Source organism: Antechinus flavipes, chromosome 4, assembly GCF_016432865.1.
Source record: "Antechinus flavipes isolate AdamAnt ecotype Samford, QLD, Australia chromosome 4, AdamAnt_v2, whole genome shotgun sequence".
Taxonomy (NCBI): domain Eukaryota; kingdom Metazoa; phylum Chordata; class Mammalia; order Dasyuromorphia; family Dasyuridae; genus Antechinus; species Antechinus flavipes.
In genome coordinates, this window is record NC_067401.1 from 311,179,573 (window position 1) to 311,194,288 (window position 14,716).

The 14,716-nt window shown below is 31.8% G+C and overlaps 1 protein-coding gene across 1 annotated transcript in view; it reads right to left on the minus strand.

The window, feature by feature from the left end:
- PTPRK (protein tyrosine phosphatase receptor type K) overlaps window positions 1-14,716 on the minus strand; it is a 539,585-nt gene that overhangs the window by 433,251 nt on the left and 91,618 nt on the right. Inside the window, exon 2 of the mRNA XM_051997718.1 lies at window positions 9,674-9,945. Coding sequence (XP_051853678.1) covers window positions 9,674-9,945 — 272 coding nt within the window. The remainder of the gene's footprint in view (window positions 1-9,673; window positions 9,946-14,716) is intronic.

A 14,716-nucleotide genomic window follows, 5' to 3' on the forward strand; every position in this document is an offset into this window, starting at 1 on the left:
ATATTACAAAAAAACCCGGACCATATACAAACATATATATACACAGGAAATCCTATGGAAATCAATTAAGGTTAACAATACTTTTACCTTATCCTTTAAAAATAAATAGTTGGCTGCCTAATCATTTTTTCTCCTTTCCATGGATGGAAACGTTGAATGAATTATATCTAGAGAATAATATCAACTATTAATAATACAAACAGATTTAAAGCATAGTTTCTGCCAAAAGTAATTTATAATCAGATTAAAGAGATATGATATAAATATTAAAGATATACCACAAAGATTACTTGTTAAAAGCCAAATAAATTCTACAGAAGTTAAAAGGGTATTGTGATATTTGGAGGCTGAAGCAACTTCATCGAGGTGGTGAGGAACAAAGGAGTTCCTAAAATAAGAGTAAGAATCTAACAGAAGAAAAGGATATTCCTGGAAAGAATGGAAATGTTGTTTTGAAAATTATTCTTCCATAATCATCTTTTTTTTTTTTTTAAATAAATGTAGAAAGGATTTCAGAGCCTACCTGATCCATACACTCTAAATTCTAGGGAAAATGAACAAGTCACAGCCAAGAATCAACTACCCAGCAAAACTAAGCATTATTTTGTCAGGGAAAAATAGAGACATTTAATGAAATAGGGGGTTTTCAATTATTTTTGAGGAAAAGATCAGAACTGAACAGAAAATTTGATCTTAAAATACAGAACTCAAGAGAAGCATAAGAAGGTAAAAAGGGAAGGGGGGGGAAACTTTTTAAGGGCTAAAATGTTTATATTCCTACATGGGAAGATGATCTCATTAACTCTTGAGAACTTTAACTTTGTTAGGAATATATTTAGAGGGTAGAAGTATAAGTTGACTTTAATGTGATAATTTAAAAAAAAAAAAAAAAAGAGGAGCAACTAGGTGGTGAAGTGGATAGAGCATCAACTCTGAAGTCAGGAGAGCCTTAGTTCAAATCTGACCTCATACATTTTAACACTTCCTGCCTGTGGGACCCTGGGCAAGTCACTTAATCCCAATTGCCTTAGGGGAGCAGGGGGAGGGGGGGAAGGGGGAGGAGGACAAGACACAGGAGTAGAAAGGGAGTGTACTGGAAAAAAGGGGAAAGGGGTGGTAAAAGGAGTAAATTACATCACATGAAGAGGCAAAAAAAAAAAAAAAGAACTATTACAATTAAGGGAAAGAAGTGAGGGGGATGAGCATTGTTTGAATCTTAATCAGATTTGGTTCAAAGAGGGAATATCATATCTATTTGGTTTGATATAGAAACTTCTCACCCTATACAAAAGTAAAAGGAGAAAGAAAGAGGGAGGCTGATAGAAGGAAAGGCAGAAGTAGAAGAGGAAAAGGAAAAGAAAGGGGATAATGGCTGAAAAGGAGAAGGGCAAACTGAGGTAGATAACTGTCAGAGGCAAAACACTGGTGAAGAGGGAAAGGGGAGAAGGAAAGAGAACAGTATAACTTGGAAAATTAAACAGATCCCAATATCTTTTTCTGACTATGTTTTTGCTCATATTATACCATGTCCTATATATCTCCCTACAATAAAAAGTTTCTCTTAACTCAAATTCAATCAATTAACAGGCAATTTATTAGACTTTAATATGTGTTAGAGTACCATACTTAAGATATAAAGGTAAAATTGAAATAGTACCTATTTTTAAGGAAAAACAATACATAATACATGAAACATATTATATATATATATATGTGTGTGTGTGTGTGTGTGTGTGTGTGTGTGTGTGTGTGTGTGTGTGTATGTATATATATATATGCACAAAACAATTACAAAAGAATTTCAGGGGCCAGGGAGAGTACACAAAGGACATTGATTTATGAAATACTGAAGAGTAGTTATGATAAAATGGTAAGAGCAATTGGAGTCAGAGACCCTAGGTTCAAATCCCACATCAACTACTTTTTATTCATGTAACACTGAGATAAATTATTTAATAGCTCTAGATTTTGGCTCCCTCTTCTGTTGTAAGAGGTACCTAGGCAGAGAAAATGAAAGATAAGAAATGGCCACCTACTGGGTCGAAGGGAATAATTTTAATCCTAATATAAACAGAAATCATATTAGAAGGGGTTATTGAATGGGCAGGTAATAATCACATACTGATCTATTTATATATAAAGCCCTGTAATAGAAAAAACAAATGGAAGTTACAAGCTAAGTAGATTGTGGATTAAAAAATTATTTAAAGAATGTCTCCAAGTATCAGCTTAATTTAGTTAAAGTTCTGAAGCCTCTCGGAGAGCTGCACATGTATTTTATTCCCTGGCAATATATGTGGTTCATACATGTTGCTGAAGTTGTTTGTGAGCCAATCTCATGGTGTGACATGTAACAGCAATAATACTTTAAATATGTAGATTTTAGCATTTTTATAGTTAATAAAAGTTTCATCCATCATATATATCTTTGGTGAGTAAACATGATAATTATGAGTAAAGAGGATTAGAGAGATCATCAATAGGTCTAACATGGTTACTAAATGATAAAGTCAAGACTAGGTCCCATTCTCTTTCTCTGTAACACTTGTTCCTTTTAATCATATAAATATTAATCATCCCCCAATATGAGTCTTCAGTTTCTTTTTTATCATCCCTATATATAATAGACATTCAAAAATAGTTGACAATCACATGCCTATTGTTTCTGTTTTAAAATCTAGCAGTGGTATTTATGCAATGAGTACTCCTTCCTGTGGGGACCTATATGCTGCTTAGGTCCACAATAGAATGTGATTTGTATCACTTTTGAAGTATGAAAAGTTTTTAGTAAAATTTATCACAGCCAAATACTACAACTGTTTTTAGGAACAATAATACTGTTACAAAACTCTGAAAAATATTTTTCAAAAAAAAAAAAAGTTTTCATTTCCTATTGCCTATTCCTTTTACTCACTGAAGTGCAACTAAGTAAAATTTTATGACTATAGACATTTCCTTTTTTTGCCTTTCAAACTATAAAATGAGAATTGATTTAGTACTTCTAAAAAGCAATGGAAAATGTTTTTTTGTTTTTTAAAGAATTATTCAAAAATATTTAAAATCTAATTCTTATCTGCAAATTTAAGTAGTGATATGAAATGATTATTTATACTGATACATGAAAAATAACACAGAATGGGGCAGCTAGGTGGCACAGTGGATAGAATACCAGCTCTCAAGTCAGGAAGACTTAAGTTCCACTCTAATCTCAGACACTTAACAGTCCCTATCTGTGTGACCCTGGGCAAGTCACATAACCCCAATTGCATCAGCAAAAAAATAAAATTAAATAAATAAAAATTATATAGAAAAGCAAGTTTTATGCTGATAAATTTAAGGCCACACTTAAAGAAGTCCTGAATAGACTTAAAAATCCAATTAAAATTTTTTATTCCATGTGTGTTCTTCCTCACTGTTAGTGCACTATTTGTTTATATCTCAGAATCCCCAGAAAGACAGCTTAGTTGATTTAGTGGATAGAGCACTGGATATATAGTCAGGATTACCTGAATTCAAATCCAATCTCCAACATTTACTAAATGTGTGACTCTGGGCAAGTCATTCAAACTCTGTGTTGCCTCAATCCACTCAAGAAGGAAATGGCAAACCATTCCGTTATCTTTGCCACAAAACCCCCACAGACAGTATAGTCCACAGAATCACAAAGTATTAAGCACAATTGAATGACTGAAGAACATCTTCAGAAAGGGTAAAACTGAAATCCCAACAAGTATGTGAGCTGTCCTATTTGGGCTTTTTTTCTTCTACAATCTCTTATAATTACAAAGCTAGCAGAAATTCATAATGATTTTGATTTCACAGTCTTTCACTTGTCCACTCAGGCCTCAAAATTAATGCCTCAGGTTACCAAAAGACATCACAAATGTATAAAAATAAATGTAACTTTTCTGGTCTTCCCCCACCTCAAATTTATGACTTTGTTTCATTACTACATACAATCTGGTAAAAAATTAAAAATAAAAACTCAGTATTTTAAAATAAAGAGTTCACATAGAAGCTAAAACCATACAAAAATGCTAACTACCAAGAAATTAAACAACAACAACAAAAAATAACCAACTATCAAAGGTAGTAGTCAACATAACACTGGAAGAAACTGATTTAAAATGGTGCTTATCTACATTTTTATTATGTAGTGCTTCATTATTAGATGCCACGGCAATGTTAGAAGGCTTTAAATGGCTCAGAATGATGTGATTGAGCTTTGCTGGGACTCTCAAACTAGTAAGACATTTCCCTTTTCCTTTCTTGATATATGGAGACAAGCAAATCAAATATATGCTAAATAATTAATGCAATGGTATGGTAAGCTAAAGAATCAAAACACACTAATTCAGCAAGCGGGTTGCTCCAACTGAATCCAAATGGATTGTAATGTAAACAAGCATCATCTCATCTATTTTCCTTTGAATTACTTATTCCCCCCCTCCCTCAGGATCAACACAAATTTTGAAGTACCCAAAAGTCATCACCAGTTTGTCTTAATTTGCTGATATGTTTTAATCTACATATTTTTGAGGCAACTGACAAGATGATGATAAAAATAATTCATCCCCCCCAAAAAAAAATGAGAGAAAAAATTAAAATCTCTATTACTGCTTTTGCTTTCTGAAATTAAACTATTAAAAAAAATAGCACGATACTGACTGTGATAGTTTTGATAAATAGCATGACTTTATTGTTGTTATTTTTAAAGTCTTATGTTTATTATATTTGTCTAAGGACAAGATATATCAGTAAATGCAAACAAAGTTTTAAAGTATGAATTTTCATAATATATCTAAATTATGGTCACTAATACTCACCAGAGCACTGACACAAGAGACACAAATCACAACAGTATTCCAGAGTTTAAGAAAACAACTAAAATAGTTTGAGTTTTGCAACCTTGTTGGTATCAACCAAAATTAAAAAAAAAAAAACAGATAAGAGGAACATTTTAATATACATGTAGATGAAGTAGCAGCAGAAAAAGACCAAAATCCAAATTATAGTATCTAATATAAAGGGTCTTTCTAATCCAAAATTAACCTTACCAAGAATGTAAAGCAATTAATTGAACAGAACTGTTAAGAAACCTGGAAGGCAATCTCATGCATAACTATATAGAAGAATAAACTGCTAATGGACCCAAACATGAATATTAAAGGTCATACCATGAAAAACAAATCATACTGTGATCAAATACTTTTTAAAGTGATATCTTTATTAGTTCAATAGTTTTCTTACTTTCAATTTTTATTAATCATCCCTTTGATTTTGAGAATTTCTAATTTGGTATTTAATTGGTGGTTTTTAATTTGCTCTTTTTCTAGCTCATCTTTCTGTATTTTACTCATCTAGAGATATAAAATTTCTTCTAATAATTGCTTTGGCTGTTTTCACAGAAGTTGTCTCATTATTGTTATTCTCTTAGATTAAATCAATATTGTTTATATGGTTTGTTGTTTGATCCACTCATTCTTTAAGATTAGATTATTTAGTTTCCAATTAATTTGTGGCCTATTTGTCCACAATTCTTTATAATTTTTATTGCATTATGATTTTTAAAAGATGAATTTAATATTTGCCTTTATGCATTTGATTGTGAGATTTTTATCATTTAAAACAGTTAAATTTTATGTAGGTGCCACGTACCACTGAGAAAAAGATATATTCCTTTCTATACCCATTCACTTTTCTCTAAAGGTTTATCATACCTAACTTTCCTAAAAATCTATTCACCTCCTTAACTTCTTTCTTGTTTACTTTATGGTTAAATTTCTCTAGTTGTAAAAGAGGGAGATAGATATAACCCACTAGTTTTGCTATTTCTTCTTGCAACTCAAATAACTTCTCTAAGAATTTGGATGCTCTACCATTTAGTGAATATGTTTAATATTGATATTACCTCTTTATATGATACTCTAACAAGATGTAGTTTCCTTCTTTATCTCTTTTAATTAGATCCATTTTGCTTTTGCTTAGTCTGTTTAAAGTTATATCTAAAGTGCTATTTCTAACCAAACAAGAGATAGAGAAAAAAAAAAAAAAGTTTTTATTTTCAGTTGGCTACATTAAAAAAAACAAACAAAAAAAAAAACACCTTGCCTTATAGTTAACTGGACAAAGGATATGAACTGTTCTAGAAATAACTGAAAATTATAAATGATCACATGAAAACTTGTTCCAAATCACAAAAAGGTAAATGCACATTAAAACAATTCTAAAATTTCACCATATTTCCTGTAAAGTAGTAAATATGAGAAGAAAAAAAGATGGGAACAATTCATGTTATTCTATAGGAACTATGGGTATATTGATTCTCTTTGGGTAGAGCTATAACATATTTCAAATATTCTGGATTTCAACTGGATGTGATTCAAGAAAAATAAATGAATACTAAGTGTTAGCATTCTTAGGTAGATAACCAAAGCAAAAATAATACACTAATATCTTTTAAAAGTATTCACAGTAGCCCTCTTTTTGGAAGCAAAGAATCCAAATAAAGTATTACCTACTGATAGAAGAGTGACCAAAAAACAAAACAAAACAACAACAACAACAAAAAAAAAAACTAAGATATATGAATTAGTTGAATAATACTGAATAATATTAGTTGAATAATAATAATATTGTGAGAAATGATAAATAAGGGAAATCCATTCAGAGAATTATCAGCACTTAAAATAATGCAGAGGCAAATAAGCAAAACCAGGAAAAACAATGTAGAACAGTGGTTCTTAAACTTTTGTTTTCAGTATCTTTATCCTATTAAAAATTATTGAGGATCTCTCCAAAGTGTTTTTGTTTATCTGGATTATATTTATAGATATTTACCACATTGGAAATAAAAACTATTTTTGAATTTACAGACCCTCTAAAAGGGTTTCAGAGATCCCCAAAATTCTCTAGACCACACTTTGAGAACCACTTATTGTAGAACAATACTTAAAATGACTTATAATAATATAAAAGTAAAGACCAGTAAAAGGGAGTTGAACTCTAAAAACCATCTACTAAGCTCTAAGGCTGCTAGATGGCCCAGTATAGTCTGAAGTTAAGCATCAGAAAGAACTGACATCAATTCAGCCATCAGCACTTAGCTCTGTGATCCTAGGCAAGTCACTTGGCCTTTCTCTGCTTCAGTTCCTCATTTGTAAAATAAAGATAATAATAGCACCAACCCCAGGTTTGTTGTTAGTATCAATTGAGGTAATACATATATAAACAGTCTTACAACATTAAAGCACTAAATAAATGCTAAATATTAGTATTAACATTATATACTTGGGGTAATGGAACCGCCACCCCCCTCAAAAAAAAATCCCAAATAAGATATAATAAAAACCTTCTCATCTTTCCCCCAGTGCACAGGGACAGGAAAATTCTAGAATACAATATTGAAGGTCTCTGTAACAAAGTTTTTGTTCACTTGTTTTTGTTTTTTCTTTTTTCTTTTTCTTTTTGCCAGGCAGGGTTCAGTAAGGGAATAAGAAATGAAGAACCGATCATGATAACAAAATTCAGCAACAACATACATTTTATTATAAAAAAAAGAAATCAATTAGATAAAAGTACAACTTCAGAAATTAGTACAAGTCAAAAATCCCAATGTAAACACTTTCTTGATTTATTTCAAGTTTTTGTTTTTTTATTTTATTTTATTTTATGTTTTGGGGGGCGGGGTTAGCTAACTGGTTTACAAGAAGTAAAGGCAGGGGGAGGGGAGAGATTAAGGGTCAAGTATAGTGGAAAATAGGGATTATGTCATCCAGCTACATAATATATTATTGTTGTTCTTTATAATGTTTAATAAAAACAAGTTGTTATGGGTTTACTGTGTATAATACACCCATCATCCTCAAACTCTTCCATTTCAGATAAGATTCCACTGGAAAGATTTTATCTAAAGTTCACATTTTTTGGAAAATATGTCTTCCCTTGATATTTTGATGAATTAAAACTCCCTGGTTCATATCATGCCTAATTTTCCCTACAGCTAAAGTTAGAGGGATCTCTATTTTGAATTGTACCAACCCTTTTTATGGCAAAAGTATTTATTGAAGACATGAAAGTTGGATAAAAACAAAATGTCTTAAAAAAAAAAAAGATGATGGGTGGGCAGGGGTGGGATGTAATAGACTTTACCCTTCATATATTTGTTATTTTTCTGAAAAAAAAATCATAAAAAACAAATTAGGTGGCAAGAGTTTATGGTTTATTTCTCAGAGGAAAAAAAATTCAACTATTATTTCACACCAATTTCTGGCCACCCCTGTAGTTTTTATCATGCATCATTGTACTGATTAATGATGTGCTCCCAGTTAATGGAAAACAGCAGATTAGGTTTCCACTAATAGATTTGAGAGTTATATCTTTGTGGCTCATTTGGTAACAACCTCACTGCCCAGTAAAGAAAAAATGGATTTAATCCTAGACCAGAACTTAATTTTTGCATACAAGATGAGTCAGACTTTTAAAAAGGAAAAAACTACAACTTTCAGAGTGGTCTGATAATTAGCAATATAAAAAAAATAGATTACACAAATGTTGCCCTAAAAATATTATTTTACCTCAAAAGACTGAGTCAACCATATATTAATATTTTTTAAGCAGCCAAAAAAATGTAAGATAAAAAGTAATGTATCAACTATGTAGTACAATTTTACAGCCACCAGAAAAGCAGTCAGTATATAAATAGATTTTATTTCAAAGTTTGACTAAAAGGAATTGTTAGCAGGAAAATAAAGGAAATAAATATTAACATGGCAATAGCTGTTACTGTACCAAGTACTTTATAAATATTATCTCATTTGATCTTCACAAGAATCATGAAAAGTGGGTTCTGCTATTACTCTCATTTTATAGTTGAGGAAACTGAAACAAAGAGAATTTATGTGACTTTTCCAAGGTCACCAAGGTAGTAAATGTTTCAGAGTACATTTGAAATTAGATATTTCGGGAAGAAAGGAGTGGAGGGAAGAAAGGAGGAAAAAAGGAAAGGCGAAAGTAAAGAAAAGAAGGAAGGAAGGAAGGAAGGAAGGAAGGAAGGAAGGAAGGAAGGAAGGAAGGAAGAAAGGAACAGATTTCTACTACAAAGAAAAGAAAATCATATGGCAGCTAGGTGATACAAGTGAAACACTCAGAGCTTGGAGTAAGGAAGATGTGAGTTCAAACCCAGTCTCAGACACTGTGTGATCTTAGGTAAGTCACTTAACTAATATTTGCCTCCATTTCCTCCTCATAAAATATAAATTTATATAAAATTACAAATAAAACATACAATTAAAATATTATAAGACAGAGATAATAACACTACCTTCCTCACAGGACTGTTGTAAGGATCAAGTAAGATAAATTTCTGCAAGCACTTAATACAGTTTCTGATACCTAGTAGGTGCTATGAATCTGCTTATTCCCTTCCCCATCCCTTAACGGCCTTACAAATCAGTGATTGCTGGAACAAACATATAAAATTGAATTTTGTCCTAGCATGAGTTTGGATTAATCTCATTTCTCTGTGAGATCTAGCCACTTATTTAATAGTTTAGTAGAACTAAGAATTAACATCCCCCCCAAAAAAAAAATTTCATTCATTCTAGTCACAAAAGAGATTCATTAATGCTAATAAAGGATATTAAAAACAAGAACAAAAACCACAGTTTTTTACCTGATATTCATTGGGCCAAAAGGTGCTCACTGCCAGCTCAGCCCGAAGCCAATCTTTACCAGTGAAACCAGTCACATTCCAAATTGGATTAGCCAGAGGTCCTTTATTCACCCTAACTAATATGTTTAAAGTGCCAGGATTCATCCTTTTCTGGCTATATAGCAGATAGCTAAAATCAATACAATGTGTATCATTCTCCTTCATTGTTGGAAGTTGAAGTCTGGCTTTTTCTCCAGGGTCATGATTGGAAGAATCTACCACCATGTAGGATCCTGAAATGACATACAATAAAAACAAAAATGAGGGGGAAAAAGAAAATCAAAAGAAGTTTGAGGAAGAGAAAAATTAAAGATTCCACAGATATTTAATTATTAAAATTCAGTCCTCTAAAAGGGAGCCTCCCAGTATATAGACTATGTATAATTTAAGTGGACGTTTTATAAGAAATATGATTTCATACATACAACACATAAACATATTTATACAGATTCAAAATATACCTTGAGGGTAAAAGTATTCACTATCATAACAAATCATAATTAAAGGAAGTTATGAAAAATTATTATTTAAAATAAATACTCAAGACCTTACTTCATTCAAATTGAGCAAGGATGGTTGCAGATGATTAAACATCACAATTGAATAATTTTTTCCAGGATTTTAAAGTTTTTATGCTTACTTTTCTATTAAAGCTTTTTATCTTCAAAACATATTCATGGTTAATTTTTCAACATGAACCCTTACAACCCTTTGATCCAGCAGTGTTTCTACTGGGCTTATACCCCAAAGAGATACTAAAGAAAGGAAAGGGACCTGTATGTGCCAAAATGTTTGTGGCAGCCCTGTTTGTAGTGGCTAGAAGCTGGGAAATGAAAGGATGTCCATCAATTGGAGAATGGTTGAGTAAATTGTGGTATATGAATGTTATGGAATATTATTGTTCTGTAAGGAATGACCAGCAGGATGAATACAGAGAGGACTGGCGAGACTTACATGAACTGATCCTGAGTGAAATGAGCAGAACCAGGAGATCATTATATACCTCAACAACGAAACTGTTTGAGGATGTATTCTGATGGAAGTGGATCTCTTCGATAAAGAGAGCCTTAATTGATCAAAGATGGACAGAAGCAGCTACACCCAGAGAAAGAACACTGGGAAATGAATATAAACTGCTTGCATTTTTGTTTTTCTTCCCGGGTTATTTATACCTTCTGAATTCAATTCTCCCTGTGCAACAAGAAAACTGTTCGGTTCTGCACACATATATTGTATCTAGGATATACTGCAACCCATTCAACATGTAAAGGACTGCTTGCCATCTGGGGGAAGGGGTGGAGGGAGGGAGGGGAAAAATAGGAACAGAAGTGAATGCAAGGGATAATGCTGTAAAAAATTACCCTGGCATGCGTTCTATCAATAAAAAGTTATTAAAAAAAAAATGAACCCTTACAAAACTTTGCATTGCAATTTTCCCTCCTTTCCCCCCACCCCCTCCCCTAGATGACAACTAATCCAATATACATTAAACATGGTAGAAATACATTAAATCCAATATATGCATACACATTTATACAATTATCTTGCTGCACATGAAAAATTAAACCAAAGAGAAAAAAAGAAATGAGGAAGAAAATAAAATGCAAGCAAACAGCAACAAAATGAGTGAAAATGCTATGTTGTGAACCACACTCAGTTCCAACACTCCTCTCTCTGGGTGCAGATGGCTCTCTTCATCACAAGGTCATTGGAACTGATCTGAATCATTTCATTGTTGAAGAGAGCCAAATCCATCAGAATTGATTATTGCATAACCTTGTTGTTTCTGTGTACAGTGATCTCCTGGTTCTTTTCATTTAGCATCAGTTCGTGCAAGTCTCTACAAGCCTCTCTGAAATCATGCTGCGGATTATTTCTTACAGAAGGATAATATTCCATAATATTCATATACCATAACTTATTCAGCCATTCTCCAACTCCAACTCCAGTTTCTTGCCATTACAAAAAGGGCTGCCACAAACATTTGTGGGTTCCTTTCCTTCTTTTAAGATTTCTTAAGTCCAGTAAAAACACTGCTGGATCAGAGAATATGGATAGTTTGATAACTTTTTGAGCATAGTTCCAAATTGTTCTCTAGAATGGCTAGATCTATTCACAATTCCATCCACAATGTATTGGTGTCCCAATTTTCCCACATCCCCTTCAACATTCGTTATTATCTTTTCCTGTCATCTTAGTCAATCTGAGAGGTACGTAGTGGTATTTCAGAACTGTCTTAATTTGCATTTCTCTGATCAATAGTGATTTAGAGCACCTTTTCTTATGACTAGAAATGGTTTTAAGTTCGTCTGAAAATTGTCTGTTCATATCCTTTGACCATTTATCAATAGGAGAATAACTTGAATTCTTATAAATGAGTTAATTCTCTATATATTTTAGAAATGAGGCCTTTATCAGAAGCCTTAAATGTAAAAATGTTTTCCTAGTTTATTGCTTCCCTTCTAATCTTCTCTGCATTAATTTTCTTTGTATGAAAACTTAATATAATCAACATTATTTATTTGGTACAACTGAATAATTTGGATAAAATGTTCACATTCTATTACTTTTAAGTCTGTTATTACAATAAAGCTCCACAGGGTTCAGTTAAAAGTTAGTAACCTATGTGTTTACTTTTTATTGCATATAATAAATTAACTATTTATGTTTTCAAAAATGATCATTCATTTTTTTGTAATGAGGTCATTGGCAAGCCAATATCTTTTCTAAGGAAGTTGAATGCAATGTCTTTTAAAACACAGTTTTGCTATTGTAGAACAGAATACTGAGTGTTAAATTATTACTCAATAAAAATAACACAATTTTTTTTTAAATTTCGAATGACATATTAAATCAAGAAATACCTCTTATGAAACACAGACCATATTCTGAGGTGGGGCTTTTTTTTTGGAGGGGTGTATACTAGAGAAAATGTGATGATATGGCAACACAGAGGTCATTTTACAATAACTGAAGCATAATAAGTGAATTACAAATGCTTGTTAATTAACTGAAAAAATGGAGGCTACAAAATAATATCTATGATTTCCTAAAGTGCTATACAATCAATGAACCCTGTACAAGTTGATTTGTACAGCAACTTATCTACAGCTCCAAATCTGTTACTTAACAATGAGGAAGCATTCCACACAAAATGAATGAAAAATCAATTTAAACACACATAGAAAAACACACCTCAACTCACATTATACAGTACTTTAGAAAACTGTCTTGATGTAGCATATAATTTAAAAAATTCATTCATAATTTCCTTCCAGTCTATTATTTTCAAATCCATGCCATGTAACATTCTCATTTTATGACAGGTGGGTTTTATTTATTTATTTTTTTTTGCTTTGTATTTATTTGGGGGATAGGACAATTGGAATTCATTTGATTCCTGGCTCATTCTACCAAAAACCACACTACTTCCCTTTCAAGAGAAATATGGGATTCAGGGTTGGGTTGGATTTTTTTAATTAAATGACTTTGTTCATGACCCATTCTATAGAAATGGGATTTTGCTCTATTTGGTTACCCTTAGAGAAACAACCATTGTGATTACCATACACAATTTAACAAGATGTCCTTGGAATATGGCCAATTCCATCACTGATAGATTTTCATTAAAAAAGGAAAAGATGGAAGTAGGCTTTTTAAATTAGTTTTACAAGCCTCCAATAATTATAGCTTCCTAATCAATTCACAATTAGATATTAGTGGTCATTGCAATTGATACTTGAAAGAATACTGAATTAGCTCTAGCTGTTACCTATTGCTGAAATGAACACTGGATAAATTATTACCCTTCTTATATTCCTTATCTTAAAATTTCTACCATTCTTTAGTAAGTTTCAATTACTGATATGTTAAGAAATTCTAACATATTTCTGTTGCTTGACTTTGATTTTAAGGGGAAAAATAAGCAGAAGAGAAAACAAGAATACAGAATGCAAAAACTTGAACTGTAATGAAATATTTTTTAAAATAAGTAAATTCCCCATTTAAATATTAACATTTCAATTGAACTCAATATTAAATTGAGTTAATAACTCAATAAATAACTAAATTATTTTAATTAAATAACTAAAGTAATTGGCAATCTTCTCTAGAAAAAATATTACTTCACTGATTCCTTTGCAAAGTTCTATCAAATTACCGCAATTTGGATCTTCTAGGTGATTTATGAAGACAACTTGTAGTTATTGCATCATTTTAAAACAAGAAATAAGAAAACAGCAACATAAAATCTCTGCCTTCTGAGTCTGATTTCCCCCACTCCATAACAGATTTTTTAAGAACTTTAGTGGATAGAAAGCTGGACAGAGTGCAGAAAACATATTTCTTTAAATATCACTTCAGATATTTACTATCTATGTGACATGACAAATCATTTAACTTTTGTTTACTTCATTTTCTTCAACTAGAAAAGATAAATAGCACTAGCACCTACTTCTAAGGGTTTTTGTGGGGATCAAATTAAATAATATTTGAAAATCACTTAGCACAGTGCTCAGCACACAGGAGATACTCAACGGATGCTTGTTTCTCCCCTCCTACTTAAAATTTAACTTCATTTTAGTTTCTTGTTCCCTTGGTATTACTGAGAAAAAACTGAACAATAATCAATTAATCATTAAACACAATTCTTTGCTAAGTACTTTGTAGGACTCTGTCTGAGGTTACTAAGACGAGGTTAGAAAAACAAAAGTCAAGCAGTAGCTCTTGCTTTTTAAGATTTAATATTCTTGATATAAAGGTGAAACATATACGAAGTCTAAACAAAATAATCTGGAGGTAAGGAAGCACTATTGGCTAAGGGAAGATTCATTGTTGGGGATTAAGGATTCTAATGAGAGGTAAGAGGAAGTATGTGCATAATGAATAGAAATTCATATTATAAACATGGAACAGGAAACAGGCCCATACAGATGACCATGAAGGACCAAATAGAGTTATGTTTTGAAAAAGATGGGCTGGAGGCAGATTTGAATTTCAAAAACA